Source organism: Anabrus simplex, chromosome 12 (assembly GCF_040414725.1).
Source record: "Anabrus simplex isolate iqAnaSimp1 chromosome 12, ASM4041472v1, whole genome shotgun sequence".
NCBI classification, from domain to species: domain Eukaryota; kingdom Metazoa; phylum Arthropoda; class Insecta; order Orthoptera; family Tettigoniidae; genus Anabrus; species Anabrus simplex.
Window position 1 is genome coordinate 90,100,706 of NC_090276.1, and position 18,053 is coordinate 90,118,758.

At 40.9% G+C, this 18,053-nt stretch overlaps 1 protein-coding gene across 6 annotated transcripts in view; it reads right to left on the minus strand.

The window, feature by feature from the left end:
- Positions 1–18,053, minus strand: part of cnc (cap-n-collar) — a 553,804-nt gene that overhangs the window by 175,059 nt on the left and 360,692 nt on the right. For all 6 annotated transcript variants that reach the window (XM_067156616.2, XM_067156615.2, XM_067156620.2 and 3 more), the window contains one exon: positions 4,948–5,097. In XM_067156616.2, the coding sequence (XP_067012717.1) occupies positions 4,948–5,097 (150 nt within the window). The remainder of the gene's footprint in view (positions 1–4,947; positions 5,098–18,053) is intronic.

The following is an 18,053-nucleotide window of genomic DNA, read 5'->3' on the forward strand; positions in this document are numbered from 1 at the left end:
CTGGATGGTCATTCCACTTTAGTGTTCAATTTCGCTTGTCGCATCCTGCGACATAAACAAGCTGTATAATCTGTTAGGTGAAGGTTTGAACTATCTGGCAACTTGTTCCACCTACTGTCATTTCTTGATGGGTGCAGCACTTTTATATCTGACCCTTGACACAGGCCAGAGCAAAATGTAGCTTCCACCAAAGTCCGAGTCTCACCCATAGCTGGTGCTGAGTGATGACATTCAGAACACGACCAGTGCGTCTGATTGTCATGAAAGGCGTTATTGATGACGTAACAGACCCAACTTGGTATTCAAAGTATTGTCCCTCTAATTTTTTGAGCACTATATTTCTACAATGCTAAGTATGGTAATGTATCGTGAGTAAATCTGTACAGAAATATAAAAAAAAATCCACGCCCTGTGCCAGAGGAAGTAAAAACGCGCAGGAAACATACCTGGCCAGGTCGGGAATCGAAGCCAGTACTCTCTAAATGGACGGTCTTGACCATTCAGCCAAGGATCATTTCCCAATGAGCTACGAGACAATAAATTCAATGCTACACCAATCAAATCGAGTAAGCACTTCGTTGTTACTGCTTTATTAATCTTGCGATCGTCAAGTTTTCCACATATGGAATGGACCGGAATTCTAGCCGCTTTGTGACGAAACTATTGACCTATCATGTCAGCAACTGAATTCTTGATATATAATTCTGAGCAGACAGTAGCGTTCCTCGCTTTTGTCGTACTTCAAATCTTACTCAAATCAAGCAACAACTCTGCCATTACCTGCCATTAGATCTGCGTACGTTTAATCTCCGTTCTTTGCAGTGTTCAGTCTGCAAGTCATTCTACATGAAATAGTGGAGGTGATTACTGCTTTAAGAGGAAGTACAACTGGGCAACTATCCTCTATATAACACTAATCAGAGAGAAAAATGGAAGGGTCCGGCATTCCGAAAAATTAAGATATCGGCCAAAAAAAGACAACGGCCATGAATGGCGTGAAAATGAAAGACTCCCTAGCCCTCGCAACCTAATACTGTCGGAGTCGGAAAAGAACAAGAGTTGACCAAGGGTGGTCAGACAGGATAGATGAAAGTGAGGAGCCTGGCACAAGTAAGTGGAAGAAATACCAAGACTCAGCTGAGGGCCCCGTGGTCGCCATCCAACGTTCAAAAGTTAAGACCCTCTGGGGCCATTGTGCATTAAGTCTATCCATTAGCCGCCAGTAACACTGGTGGTGATGTTAGTTGTTTTAACGGGAAAACAAGATTATCAGTTCCTCTTAATATTAATCAGCTGGTCTAGATTGCCGAGAATAACGGCCGAGAGGATTCGCCGCGCTGTCTGCAGGCATAAGCAAGTCCAAGAGGCGATTATATCCACAACAGAAACTGTACTACACCACTGACACGAGAGGATGCAAATTGCTCTCTTTATTTGTCCAGAATGCACTGCGCTGTCAGTCAACGACCTCACTACATACTAGTGAACCCTAAATCAAACAATATCTATATAAGTGAAACTTGTTCCTCTGCCTCAGTGCTTCAATTCTACTGAAATGAAATGGCGTATGGCTTTTAGTGCCGGGAGTGTCCGAGGATAAGTTCGCTAGCCAGGTGCAGGTCTTTTGAATGGACACCCGTAGGCGACCTGCGTGTCGTGATGAGGATGAAATGATACACCCAGCCCTCGTGCCGGCGAAATTAACCAATTAAGGTTAAAATTCCCGACCCTGCCGGGAATCGAACCCGGGACCCCTGTGACCAAAGGCCAGCACGCTAACCATTTAGCCATGGAGCCGGACTTCAATTCTACTGATCGATTTGTACTAGATGTTAAATATGGACGATTTAATAGCTCTATGTTTTTTAACACTGAAGTGAAATGAAATGGATGTTGTTAATGCTTTTAAGTGCGTAGAAAAGTTATCAACACGCTTCCTCGGTACAATTTACCAGTGCCCAGTGGAAGCAACGCCTCCTCACTTTCATCCGACGTCCCCGTCTTATGAGAGTCTCCGCCATCCATTTGAGAGCAGTGCCGTGGGAAACAGTGAGCGCCACGGAGGGCCTCTCATCACGATGCTCACGGGCTGATGCTATCTGCCGACTGCGCCATACAGCACAATGGCTGACGGTAAACCGCCTGTCACCAGTCCACAAAGTGCACTGATCCTATCGTCACTTTGCTGCTGGCCAAGTACACAGCCATCCAATTAAGTGGAACGATTATCCGCAATATAAATCTGACCCAAAACTAAAAGGCGGATTATGGTATGTTTTTTTAAATACATTGAACACAAAATACAATAAAGTAACTCCAATTTAAAATTTAAACTCCGGATATATGCAATTGCTTAAGTTGTTAAGAAGATAAAATCTTCCGGATCTTCTGAGTGATGTGCTGAACAGTTCGTCTATCAGCCGCATTTCTTTCACTGGAATAGGAAGTCCCCACATACTCCACGGTTAGTCCGCATACCGCCAAGTTTTGACCAGCCCAATACCAGGAACGCGTTCTGTGATGCAACGTAAATCACGAAGTTCTAAAAATAAGAATATCCGTTCCAAAGGCCATTATTCGTTCAGGTCGAAATTGCTGGCTATGGGGTCTTCACCTATCCAAGAGACGGGTGCCTTGAACGTACTTTGCTAGTACGTGTGTTACTGAGATCTTCATCATTGGGCAGTTGATGGTTGTAAGTATTATACGATATTCACGAATAAGAGGACTCCTTCTGCGAAGATGTGGTGGAGGAATGTGACTTAGGGAGTCACTGTAATGTCCCTGAAACAGGAACACTAGAAAATGAAATGAATATTTGCTGCACTACATAAATTCAAAATGTTATATCATTCGAGGAAAATAACACTTTTCTTGATCTCAGTTAGATTACGTCATCCCAGATGCAATATCAAATTTGCCGACTATCGATCGGCACATATCCATTTCACAGCTCCCCCTCATGGTTAAGTTCAGAATATAGCCTACTGAAGGATGCAAGTTGCTTACCTCGTCTCTCCAGTAATATGGCTAAATATCCTGCTGTGGAGTAAACGTTTTCAAGAAAGAGTGGAAATTAGAAGAGGGTCCCATACACTTGGCAAACTTGAGAGACCTGAGCTCAACAAACCGAAGATTGCGAACATCTGTAACGGACAAGGCAAACAGACACGCTGCTTTGAGCTCTTAAAAGTTCGACCGTTGTCCTCTCGTAAACTCGCGGTGGATCTCAGGAAGAATAATTCTGAGGAGGATCTGCACCTTTTCTTCCAGCTCGTCAGGAAGAATATCCGCTTGTTTGTCGCCGCTTTTGGATATATTACACGAACTAGTGTCACGACTATCGTCAAGAAAGAATAAGACCAGCACGAGGGTTACACCATAGGGGAATCGTTTAATACTTCGATGTATACAAACAAAGTCATTTCTGAAACCTACTTCAAGAACTAATTATTCGGACAATAAGACACTGAACAGCAACTGCATGAACATGCATAAAAACAGAAAAAATACCAGAGTTACGAAATACAGTCATTGAAAGTACAGACAGTTTTGAGTTGCAGGAGAAACTTATATTATGCTACCCACACGTACAATGTACGTGGAAAAAAATTTAAAAATGTACATCCATAAAATTATTTGCCCAACAAGCAACGTTCATAACAATAATTTGGTTGATAAAATGGAAACTTCACGCTCAACTTTCAATAACCACACATTTTTTTGTTCTTTTCCGGTTTCCTTCCATGGTTCCCAGAATAATTTTCAGTGAATTTCCTTTCCCTCTTGTCCGTTTTCAGTGTGGGCTTTATCTGGAAACCACTGTGTTTCATTCGAACACGTTCATGTTTCAGTACTCCGGTGAGCCTGGTATCTTCGGTCTAAGAAATCTGCCAAAGATGTCATCGAACACATTCCGAGTCAGGTGACGACATAAAGCGAATATTCTGCACTCACCGTTTTCTTGGAGCGGGCCCAAAGTTCTAGTTTTTCTTTCCAACTTTTCATATTCATCGCGAGGCAATCTGCTGTTAGAGGGCACCTGGTTGAATGGCTGAGCTCGAGGGATCGTCTATTGTAGAGTCTTTCATTAGTTTGTAGACCATTTGAATCTTGCTGATCCTGGAAACGAAGGCTTCACTTCTCCGCCTACTTTATTGTCGAATTCTCCTCTTTGGGCGCCGCCGACCTGATATTCATCATCGTGTTCTCAAAGGAGATCTGGAGACCGGCCTTTGCCGCTTGTGCTTTAAGCTGGCGCTGGTAGTACATAGTTCTAGTAATAGTAGTATTAACATTTAAGATGAGGCCTGCTAGGGAAGACTTGTCCATTTCAGTTCATCCCTTCCGTTCTTTCCAGTATTCCTTCATCATTGCACTCTGCTTCCTTTTCATTGTTCCATTCTTAAAACTATTTTTCCTCTCTTCTTCTGCTTCGGCACGCGTTTGCAGCCTCTCCCAGTCGCTTTCTGTGAGCCTCCTTTCTTTCATCAGTTTACTTCTTGTCAATTTTCTTGGAATCGCTGGTATGCTCGAACTTTCTTCTGGAGAGGAACACGTGTGTGATCCCTACTTCTTGACGGCCTTTTTTACTTCGATGAACAAGGGTTCCTTGGATTTCTTGTTTACATAATAGGAAAAGATCCGCTTGGTCAATCTGCGAGCTCACACGAGTTATGTGGCCATAAAAAATAATCCTCCGTTTCCCAGGGCTGTCCACATGCACGTGCAGTTCACTGCTATGCCGTCTCCTCTTATTATGATTATTATTATTATTATTATTATTATTATTATTATTATTATTATTATTATTATTATTATTATTATTCCCATCCTTTGCAAATGCCGGGTGAAGTTTCCGATGAAACGTTACGAGCTATATAAACACAATTCGGAAAACATATTTCACATTTATTGAAACTGTAAGTCTGGTGTCAGATCTGTTACCTTGAGTGCGGTCCTCTTAAGCTCTTTCAGCTTCTCGATCTCATCCTCCGGCTCATCCTGCTTGTCGCGGGCCGGAGACTTGTTGAAGAGATCGAGCGAGAAGCCCAAATCCACATCCTGCTTCCAAAGCACCTCGATAAGGTCCATGTCCTGAAACAAACATTTCATTATTAACTTCAGAGAGCAGATAATCTCTCATCTAAGTACCTCATCGTGGAGGTACAGTCTGTACAACTAAAATGAACATCACACAAGCGGGCTACGACAGGTATACTGTACATATCAGACAGCTCTTGTTGCAACATTATGTTCCTACATCGGAACAACTGACTCAATTGTACTGAAAATGTATGAACATGAACTGAGTTCACTTTACAAGAAACAGTGGTTAACCCCTATGCACCCAGCTGCCATGTTCATTGATATTGATAGGATTTCGCAAACTTTCTAGTGTGTAGCGTTGGTGTTATAGACTGGAGTAAAAATGCCTTGGGCAGAACTGTTCCGAAATGCCACGATCAAGTCTGAAATAGCCTTATCTGCAACGAATAAGGTATGGTAATAACAAGAAAAAGAAGAAGCCATATTTGATCGAGTTAGCACTCAACAACTCTTCCTTTTCTTCTTTCTCCACTTCTCCTTCTCAAGAAGAAATAAGAAGAAAAGAAAAAAAAACAAGGAGTGATATTTGATCGAGTAAGCCCTCAGCAACTGTTCTTATTCTAAAGGAGAAGGAAGGAAGAAAAAGGAAGAAAATGAGAAGAAGAATGAGCCATATTTAATTGACTAAGCCCTCAGCAACTGCTCTGTGTCTTTCTCCACTGCTTTTCCTAACGCAGGAGAAGAGAAGAAGGAAAGAAGAGGAGGAGGAAGAATAAAAGAAGATAATTAAATAGTAGTCATATTAGATCGAGTAAGCCTTCAGTCATTGTTGTGTTTCTTCCTCTTTTTTTTTTTCTTTACGTCGCACCAACACAGATAGCTCTTATGGCGACGATGGGATAGGAAAGGCCTAGGAGTTGGAAGGAAGCTGCCGTGACCTGAATTAAGGTACAGCCCCAGCATTTGCCTGGTGTGAAAATGGGAAACCACGGAAAGCCATTTTTAGGGCTGCCGACAGTGGGATTCGAACCCACTATCTCCCGAATGCAAGCTCACAGCCGCGTGGTTTCTTCCTTCCTCCATCGCTTTTCCAATACTCGAATAGGGTCACGGGTGCGGACCAGTCCGTTCATGGATATTTACCCCGTAGACAGAGCACGTGCCAATCCCATTGCGGGTGCTTTTGGGTTAACATCCTGAAAGAAAACATCGCTCACTATTACGAATATTATAAATGAACGAATCCCTAAGCCTGTGAACAAAATGCAGGAGAGTGTGAAAATGGGAAACAAATAGCAACTTCAGGGTTGCCGAGAATGCAGTTCAAACCCACTATCTCCGGAATGCAAGCTCACAGCACCGTGGCCGACTTGCTCGGTCCAACAGACAGTGAACATCTCGAATTTGCAGACTAGCATAGGCGAGATGCCAGTTCTCATTTTACAACTTTCTCTTCAACACTTCTCGATACTCAAAAATGTATTGGGCAGGGGTCATTTTTAAGCGTACTTTGTACAAATAGTTATACTAATATCAAGGAGATTTATTCTTTGTGAAAACCAAAATGTTCTTGTCAGTTCAAGAGAACTGCAAGATTTATTACGACTGCATTGCACTATTCGTCAACCCTACGGTAATTCTACTGAGCCCTTCTTGCATACTCGCATACATCATATCGTTTCCATACAAACTTCGCTTCCTGTACGAGTGCTTTACTCTGAACCAGCACACAAGGCAGCTAGTTTCTAATTACGATGGCACAATTCATATCCCAGACGAAGAAGCAAATACTCAAATGTCATAAGTCTATAATGTACGATCCTGTACATCTTTGCTAGCATGGAATATGTGCAGCCGCTGGTAAATCGCATTCTGGAGATATCAGCTATTGGGTGCACTCAAGCAATGCTCATGAGTCTCTTCTTCCAATGCTCTGTTTCCCGTTGCCGTCACAATCCAGTAGACACGCCCCTCGGTCAATGAATCTCAACAAAAAGATGGTGGTGCGTCCTACTTAACTGCACCCCAGAACACACCTGCCTCTCACCTCAACTGCAACATGTATGCATCCGAGTCTGCAATGTTTATTTCGCACGTTGCAAATTGTAAGTGCAATTTCTCCAAGTTCTCAGAAGGTAGCATTCTTTAAGTAATAAAATGGAACTAAAGTCTTATATTATAATAATAATAATCATTTTTCATAAATTTAATTTGATGCGAGAGATTCAGTGTCATTGCTCTAAAACATTCAGATGCACCTTCATAAGGAATTTCATCAACGGTTAGCGACAAACTACCGCCGAACTCTTTTTTGATGAGCAAGAAGAGGTTCTTCCATTTTACAATGAGCTGGAGTTTGAAATTTCATTTGCAATATTAACAACTGATTACTGAAATTGACAAATATATTTACTTACGAATTGTTGCGAATAAACACGGGCACTGTATTCAACAAATGCATGTTTTAAGAGGAAAGCATTTGAAATTATGTCATTCGGACGAACTTAACAAAAAAAGGGTTTACTAATGCAATGTAGGCGTACTCTATTCAGATAAAATACTTATTCAGAAAATGTACAAGCGAATTATTTTCGGTATTCTACATTAGGTACTGAACAATCAAATCTTCCATTACAAATATCAAATTATGTCACATATCGTCACCGTTGTCTCTATACTCGCTAACGCTGTCTAGTTCACCCGTCCTAGTCTCTGCTCGGTTTTCTTCAAGCCTTACATTTTTTAAAATGACGTGTGGCCTTCGGAGAGGCCTGATGCATGTCTTCCGAGTAGACGCCCTATGGGTGACCTGCACGTCTGTGAAGATGCATTCTAATGCACGAGCCCCCGAGTCGGAGGAATTAACTAATGGAAGTTAAAATCACCGACTCAACCGAGATGCCTTGGACCAAAGACCAGCACATTTCGTCATGAAGCCGGACTTCAGTGCTTATTATCAAAAGTAATAAAGTGAGAATTCACATTACTATTCTCACGACTCGTAATTCAAAAAATGTTTCTGCCCCATGTTGAACTCCCAGTGGGTGGGAGCATCGGTATCCCCTGTCTGTGGTACGAGGCGACTAAAGGGGTTCTACCACGGGGCCTTCAGATGAGTCCTGATATTGTTTACACTTGTGCCAGACTCCTCACTTTCGTCTATCCTATCCGGCCACTCTCGGTCAACTCTTGTTCTTTTCTGACACCCACGATATTGGGTTTCCGAAAACTACGGAGTCTTTCATTTTCCCGCCCTTCGTTGGCGTTGTCATTCTTTGGCCGATACCTTCATTTTTCAAATTGTCGGACCCCTCGCATATTTTCTTTCCGATTAGTGTTAATAGAGAATGTCCAGCTGCATTTCTTGTTAAAACAACAACTAGCACCACTCCATGTTGAGCTCGCCTTTATGTTCGCAGCACACAAAAACTAGAATCCGAGCCTGAAGTGCATTAAACACTCTTAGACATTACAACTAACACGATTACTGGTGCGTAAAGAACATTACACGCAAGCGTCATTCCCGCTAAGAGGTAGAGACAAGTAGGCCCCGGTTTCGATTCCTGCCCACGTCAAGGAGTTGTATCTGCTCAAGGTCAACTCAATCTACGCCAGAACAAGTCAGGAACAATGAGAGAGCAGAATAACGGTCACAGGGATTCGTGACGGTGACCACGTGTCACCTAGTAATCTGCACCCTCTGTAACTCTCTCTCTCTTGTTTACTGCAAATTGTTTCATACTCTCGCTTATCTGTTTCGTAAACATCAGACAACCTTGAGACACTGCGAATATACCTTTCGCTGCATTATTTTACAGAAGGCCAGTATGACGAACGATGAACTAAGCCGAGAAATATTCTGACATGCCAATCTTCATATCATGTCTTTGAATCAACAACTTATACTTTTAATACTTTGTTTGTGAGCACTTCAAGATCTGTGGTCCACGCATCCCTGGGGGGCGCCACGATAATGCAAGAGGTCAGCAATTTTGTAGTACACACCAATTAACAGACCCTTATACTAAATTTAAGAGCTATGTCTTCACAGTTGTGTAATTTATACACAGTATAATATACTGTTACATGCCCTGGCAAACTAACGAATGTGCAAATTGTCAAAAAATTAGGAGAGCCCAAAGAAGTTGTGATTACTCATGTCAAATCTGGTGTTAGCGATACAGAACGAGCTGCAGATGTGAGACTTTGTCAGAGGGTAGACATTATATACATTATATCAGAACTACAGGTTCCTTAGTTCGTCACTTTCGCTAGTTTCTTAGAGTGGGGACGATATTTTGTAACCTAATTTGGCCGATGAATGGTACAAGTTAGCAGCAGAAAAAGATGAAATACTACAAGGCGGTATAAGTGATTTAATTGTGACACACTTGAAATTGCTAGTAACCACAATCAGACCATACTTTCCGCCTCTGATTGAGAAAATCTCGTGGATCGGAAATCCCTTCTTTGAAACTGAATAAGAGCTGCCCTGCCTTGAGGAAGAAGTATCTTGGCAAAGAGAAAGTGAAAAATAAATTGAAGTATGATATGGGTAGAAAATAAGATGCAGTGGCATGTTTAGCCCCAGGAAGTTCCATGAATGGTCCACAACTACACGTTTTTGATCGACGTTTTTGTCCATGACGTACCCTATAACACACTACATTTTCTACAAAAGAAATAGTGTGTTTAATGTATTTTATGACAACATACCTGTGTGACTGTACCTTCTCTGTTCTCAAACAAAGCGAAGTATAGAAACAGAGCCAATTTACAGCCTGATCTTCGGTTCGAGTGACTACGCTTGTAAAACGTTTTGTCTTCGGAAAACAGCAACATCCGTCCTATTGATCCAACAACCACAACAAGTAAGTTTCCAGATCCACACTGCTGTAATTATTAGCCACGTGTCACGTTGTTTAATAATTTATGTGCATTTATAAAATATCTTCATGTAAATGAAGTTAAATTAAACTTAAAAGAAAGAAAATATTAGTCCTAAATTATAACAACCAAAATCAAACATTGTATCATTAAACAAATCCTGTATTTTGTTTGCTAAACGCAGTATAATGTTCTGTGGCTATGGGGTGCATCGACATGGATACAATATCTTCAGGGGGCCTCAAAGAGACAAAGTTTGAGAAACACTGCCTTACTACCTACCAAACGCCCACTAACCATTGTGACATTTTGTCACAGAAGGTGAATTACTTTCTTCGGTTTTATAACGAGTTTAAATTACAACATTGGTTAAAAATTGCCCTAAAACACAAACTGTCGCCTTTACTAACATTTCACAGCGCTGATTCTTCCACACACGAGTCCGCTCAATGTTCGCAACATGACATGTCAGCCAATACTCCAGTACTGGGGCGCCGAAAACCACTGCTGTTCTATAAAAGACTTTCGCCCGTTGCTAGTTTTTGATCGCTGCAGTGATTTCGCATCTGCCTCTTAGCTCAGGCTGTGACAGTACGGCGTTGTACGACTACTGTCTCTGGATGTGCAATAGTACTTTCTGGCCCAGTAAGGAAAGCGCCCCACATCTCATTCTGGCGCCGCCATTGGTTTTTGTGGTTATAAGCGAGTTTATTCACATTTCTAAATGTATGCACTGTTTCAATCTTTTTCACTCTTTCCAAGACAATGAATTAATTACATATTCACTTTATAATTAATGGTTTCATTATTAACAATTCACTTCATCCCCTAGGGTTAGACATGCTGAATCTGTTGATAGACATCAACTACCCTTATTCCTAAAATGTCGAGTTTTATTACAATTGAGTCGGCTGTTAAATGCATTAATTTTCAACGTTATCTTTGAACGTTAATTTTGAATTATCGGAAGGATTTATAGAGAAGGAAGAATATGGCAAAGAATTCCACTTCAGAATTTATGTTTTATTTCTGGAGTGTTTGCGTATGTGCTAAATCATGTGTTAATATCCGTTTGACCCAACAACAACAACAATCATCATCACAGCACATATCTCTAGTTAGTACTTGTGATTTTATCTTCCCCACGAATAAGCTAAGCTTTTATCAAATTCAAAACATGAGCACAATTAAAATGATCAAACCATTTTACACTGATAACATTATATAAATCAACACAGCAGCCAAACAATCACTTGACACAATGCCAGAGATACTGTAGGTCTATAATTTATGTCAGTTTCTTCCCGAAATTGATTTTGAATAAATAAGCTACCTGAAAAATAAAACATGTGGTTGGAGAATTATACTTGAAAAAAGAAACAACAGTTAACTGAGTCGAAACAGAAGAGAGAAAATTCCCTCCAAAGAAAAGTGTATAATGTAGGGTGCAATTATGTTCCACCATGCATTAACGATAATAGTCTCTTGTCACGGTACTGTTCGTCTCCATGGCAGTTTGCATTTGATGTGTGACGAATTCAAAATAAAATAAAATAATAAAAGTTTCTCGAAAATAAACCTTCATAGGTAAAATGTTTCTTTAAACACGAAGACACCTGAATTTTAGCTAGACACCTCATGCAGTTCAATGCTGTGGAAATCTTAAGTACTAACAGACTGCGCATTTGTAGATTTTACCTCAGTACTGCCAATCACTGATGAGTTTAATTTCTTTCCTCATCCCTCCTAAATAAAATGGCATGGGCGAAATCTGATGATTATTTAACAATAGTTCGTCAAACCGTGAGAGCACGAAGATGTCCGTGCTTGCCAAGTCCGCATAGCGGCAGCTCTTTGTGGCATGGCCGTTATTTATTCCAGCATACCCTGGGCGATAAACACACACAGAGAGAGAGATTTCAACTGTTAAATTGAAGAACTCGAAGAAAAGTTCAGAAACCGATAAAATACCATCCTATTACTAAATTCTTATCGGAGACGGATCAATTGTATATCAAAGATCAGCTTCAGTACTCGCGGAGTTTTCGATAGAAACCACCACAAAAAGATTCCTGTCAACGTCCACAACTAACAAAGAACTATGTAAATTCCTAGTTCATTTCTTTCTTTTTTTATGATGGAAGGCATATTTTTACGAGTCGACTTTGTTAGTACAACCTGTCGAACACAAGATAGACCTACTAATTTATAAAAACACTACTACATAGCAGAAAAAAAGTATATTAATAATAAAATGGCATGTTTCCTTCTGTAAGAACATAGGTTACTTTTATTCTTTCAAATCACTTATTTTCCAGCGCGTATACGCACAAGATTAGACACAGAATATTAACTTTAAAATTACTTCCACTTATCACTCATTCTTAGTTAGTGAGAAGCTCACACAAGGTAAACAATCATGTACATTTACATGCATGCAACTTATATTATCGATAAATTTTTGTTTTCAGGCATGTACTGTTCCTTATGTTCTGCAAACACTCTGCAGTTATTTTTGTCTTTCTTTACATAACGAACAACTCACTAAATAAATAGGAAGTTATTGTACACAGACCAGTTGAATGCCGGTATGTGAGCATTTCCGATTTGGGTGTCGCCAATGTAAAGAAACACTGTTTTAATGTGTTAACACAAAACTGTTTGAATAAGGTTCACAGTATGCTGAAAATTTCTAACGCACGCAACTTCAAGAATAGCTGCGAGATGCGCGCATCTAAAAGTAATTTGCTAAATCTTATGAATTAAAAAAAGAGCAAGAAATGAACAGTAGTTAGTGAAGATTGTATGAGTTTTAAAAACGAGGCCTCTGCTCTCAGTGTGTTCCTGTGCCTTAGCAAGACGTGCCTTCTTCGTGTGTGGGATTTGTCAACGATGCATTGTTTGTTCAAACCTAAACCAAACCAAATAACTCTTAACAGTTACTAAATTACCTTAACCGTGAGAAACTCCTCCACGTGAAACACTGCCAAACTCAAAGACAGAACATAACACCTTTTCCTTTGCGAAAATCAAATGATCATAAATACGTCTCCCAGTCACGGCTGCTAGTTTCAGATGACAACCAGCCATAAGACACAGACTGCACGGTTGCTAGGTAACAGTGCACTTCCGTGGCGACACGTTACACAAATTTTCGGATGATCCCCAGCCATAAGATACAGTTACCGTCGAAAAGGACAACTGGATATGAATGAACACACATTTTTATTATACTTTTTTACAATCTGCTTTACGTCTTATGGTGATGGTGGGACAGGAAAGGGCTAGGAGTGGGAAGAAATCGGCCGTTGCCTTGATTAAGGTACAGCCCCAGCATTTTCCTGGTGTGAAAATGGGAAACTACGGACTTGTGGGCTTCCGACAGTAGGGTTCGAACCACTATCTCCCGAATGCAAGCTGACAGCTACGTGACGGAAACCGCGAAGTCACTCGCTCGGTAAAAATAAATTCTTATTAGAAAAAAAACCGTACAAATAGTGTATTACCCATCATAAGAAGAAGATAATCCTAAGAACTTCTGCCACATTTCTGTACAGATTTAAAGAAAAATAAACACGCGTTTTATAAATACTTTTGCACATAATCATCATGATTTACTTATTACGACTTCTTTGAAGTTAAATAAGTTAAATAAGAATGTGCGTTCGCAAATATATGCAGAGACAAAGAAACTCTTTTTGTTTCAAGTTTTTATAAAATCCAAGGAAGCCGTCTGGAATATTGTTGAACCCTATCTTTGAAAATCGTGTTACGCTGAAGCCTTTTCATCAGTTCTCTTTGAAATCTAACAGGAGCCCGTAAAAAGAATTACAGAAGAGAGGCTAATAAAAATGTTTAATTCAGGCAACATTTCTTTTTATTCTTTCTAAACCATTGCCGAATTATTCCATAGCTTGACAGTAACTCAGTGTTACAGTGAGACAAGTTACATTTTGAATTCTTTACAATCTTCGTCCTGTAGGTCTGTGAAAGTTCCATCTTAAAAGCATGAATTCTGTCCCACATAGCACCAATCGCTCAGGTGGTTTGTAATGTCTGCAGCCGAGAGATGGTGTAGTCAAGGCCTAAGCTGCAATGTTGTGCTCTAACTTACTAGCCAATTCCTATCCCAGCATCACGGCGAAAAGCTCGAGTGTCACCGACTCCAGCGGTAGAACATCGTGGCAATACCACTCACTACGGTCTTCAGCATCCCCGTCCTTTCACTTACAAGTGCGGTGGACTACACAGATTTCACTTATCAATTAATATATCCTAAATTTAATGGTGATAATGAGTTGGACATGAAATCAACGGTAAGGTTACAGTTAACTGTTGAAAAATAGTTGAGCAGCTTGAAGTAGTTAGTACTGTACTTATGCTAGGCCTTTATTTTAAGGCCGTGTACCACCCCCCGTGGGTGGGAGAGGCAGGTTAAGAATACACCCACGGCATCCCCTGCCTGTCATAAGAGACGACTAAAAAGGGCGACCAAGGCATGATGGTATTAGAACCATGAGACTACTTGTGATTAGCAACATTACGTGAGGAACACGTTGCCTATGGTGAGCAGCACCATGAGGTATATGTAGCCTGCAATGTCCCGCAATGTGACAAACACCATGGGTCTTCATTACCTGTGATCAGTACTATTATGAGGAGCCGGCGATCTGGATTTTGGATCCCTTTGGACTACAAGCATCAAGGCGTTGTGAATAGGATCCACTGATTGTTTTGGATTGATGGTCATTTTTGATCATACTTCTTTTTAGATTCTAGCCAGTGGATATATTTTAAAGTTTTATTATTGTTTCATTTCGTTGTACCTCGTGCCACTAGGGACTGATGACCTAGCTTAAAACAAACAACATAACCAAAGCTGCTGATCTGCTTCCACAAGCCTCCTTTAGTTCCACACCTCTCGTAAGTGGCCATCAAACAAACACACCCTCCCCTGGGGATTGCTCTTCCGTCACGTGCGGATTAAGCAACACCGCTCTCACTGGCTAACTTTAGCAGCTGATAAAATTACAACAGTGCGAGTTTTTTTTTTCTTTCTTTCAAATTTTACGACGGTCATTAGCTGCTACCCCCGGAGACCCGTGTTCGATTACCCGCTCTGCCAAGAAATTTGGAAAGTGGTACGAGGGCTGGAACAGGGTCCACTCAGCCTCGGGAGGTCAAATGAGTAGAGGGGGGCGTTCGATTTCCACCTCAGCCAACGTCGAGTGGTTTTCCATGGCTTCCCACTTCTCCTCCAGGCAAATGCCGGAATGGTACTTAACTTAAGGCCAAGACCGCTTCATCCCTTGTCTATCCCCTCCAATCTTCCCATCGCCTCCCCCCCCCCCAGACTGACCATGTTCAGCATAGCAGGTGAGGCCGCCTGGTCCTCCTGCCCAGCTTCATCCCCCTCCAGGACACTGCCCCCGAGATGGTAAAGTCCGAGGGAAAAGCCAACCCTAGAGGGTTAATGGATTAAGAAATGTATGAGTACGACGACGCCGTGTTCAAATCATCGTCTTCTTGGTCTCCCTGTACAGCTGATAACCTATACTCCAGGGCACTTTATGCACTTAGCCTCTTTATCCTCCTGTCATCGTTCCCACCTGTTTGTAGCTGCGATCATTCTCGCTTCTTTCATGTCTTTCTTTTTTACAATATGCTTTACGTCGCACAAACACAGACACGTCTTACGCCGACGATGGATAGGGACGGCCTAGAAGTGGGAAGAAGTCTGGTGTGAAAATGGAAAACCACGGAAAATCATATTCAGGGCTGCCGACAGTAGGGTTCGAACCCACTATCTCCCTCATGCTAGCTCACAACTTACGAATAACATCCAGCTTTTATTCCTGTACAACAAAGTTGGTCTGTAAATAGACTCAAGAGGTCCGGTAGTTGATCACAACTGCGAGCTTTGCACCACCTTATTCAATCTCACTACCATCTTGAAAGATTTCACAACCTAAATAATTGACATGATCCATCTGCTCCAGCTTTGTATTCTCAGTCTGACAGTCAATTGTCTTGCGTTTCTTACCCGCCAGCGCCGCAGCGTAGGTGCGTCTTACCCGGAGGGCCCGGGTTCGATCCCCGGCCAGGATAGCGATTTTTACCTGTATGTGATTACAATTGAGGGGCTATCTGTCGGTGAGATGGCGGTCCCGCTCTAGAAAGCCAAGAATAACGGGCGAGAGGAACACGACACCTGGTAATATGCAGCAGCGGGCGCTTGTTTCCTACGTACTGGGAAGCCACATATTTTCAAGCTCCATTAAGACAAGTGGTCGGCGTAGGCCAATCTACAGTGTGGTAGGCGAACAGCCACGCTTCACCTGCACTACGACACATTAGAAAACGGGCACACGCATCGCATTGGCATTTTGATGGTTCGCAATGTCTCAATTCAGAATTAAGATAGAAAAAAATTAATATTACGAAAAATGTCAAATTAAACAATTTTCTCGGTTGTGCCGAAAATTGAAGGGCTAAAGGGCCGGGAAAGGTTTCAAATTGTGAGCCTTTAAACAAAATTCGAAACTAACTTCCGGCCTAAAATTACCAAATCCTAGTCAAATTAACTTATTTACATAATTCTTTCTGTAATGTGTTCCTTGGTTCAATACCCTCAGGCTTCACCGAATATGGTTATAAGGGCTTTAGTGAAATTCTGCGCTCGTAGTGGTAGAAATAGACCAACTGCTAATCTAATCGACCGCATAACGATGATTAAGAAAATAATTGTAATTTTTAGGAATAAATAAAGAATATATTCCCATACTTTATTATATTTTTTTCGTAGCTCATATCCCTAGGATGGTTGCTTGCCTGTGAATGTTTATTGATATTGAGCGTTTCATACAAACAGGGTGTCCTCTGTTACTTGACACAGACACAGTTTCTTAAGATGTCTTATAAAAATGTATTTAATTTCACAAACTCGTCTTATTTAAAGAATTGTTTATAATAAATTAAAATGCCTTAATTAGCCAAGTACCCCTATTTTTTAAACCTATCATTCCGCCATGAGCGAGGGGTGCAATCTCATAACAGTTTGAGAATCTTTGCTCTACAGAATGATTTTACCAACACGTGTTGGATTTATCAAAATGTTAGGTTTTAATACTTCTGTATGGCTTACAATGGGAAATACAACATTACGTAGCATGAAATCTTAAACGTGCTTCCAATGGCACAAAACAGTTGCTCTAACCCTTCAAGTAGGCAGTGTTTGCTACAGTACCGTAACCTGGTTACTTAGATGATAATATCATCTCTTTACACAAAATAAGCAGCTGTCATCGCCGTCACACTTAGCGAGCATGTTCCGGCAATTAACGGCCCAAGTCATAGAGACATCATATATGGTTACACAAATCAAGATAGCAGAATACTAACCATGTTATGAGGCATCCGCACATATTGGGGCTTGTTTCACACAACTCGACAATTCTACGTCATGTCATTCGTTAAACACAAATGTCACGATATATTTTTAGTTATATCCTGTACATACTGTGTGAATTTCCGCGTGACAGCGTTGCAATTAATGTTGCGCTAATTGTAAAACAATATTTTAAGGTATTTTTAGTTAATTTGGGGTGAATTACTCAAGAATGGAAATTCTACGAACTGTTCCCATTACAAAACCCTCTCTACTCTCTCTCAGACTTCTAAAATAATGTTGCAGATCGTAAAATGCACAGTCCTAGCCCCTCAGGCAAGCAACTCAATGTTGAATACATCCTAGGGATATGAGCTACGAATTTTAGGTAAATAAAATATAATAAAATATGGAAATATATTCTTTATGTATTCCTATAAATTACAATTATTTTCTTAATCTTCCTTATCCGGTCGATTAGATTAGCAGTTTGCCTTTTTCTACCACTACGAGCTCTAATGCGAGTCAATGCAGAATTTCACGTAAGCCCTTATAACTACATCCGGTGTGGACATTTTTCAAAAGATCAAAAAATGCCATAGGGTATTGAACCAAGGAACACATTACAGAAATAATTATGTACATAAGTTAATTTGGTTAGGATTTGAATAAAAAAGAAATGAGTAAAGAAACAAGCGATTTTAGGCTGTTTTCCCGAAACTGCACTTAG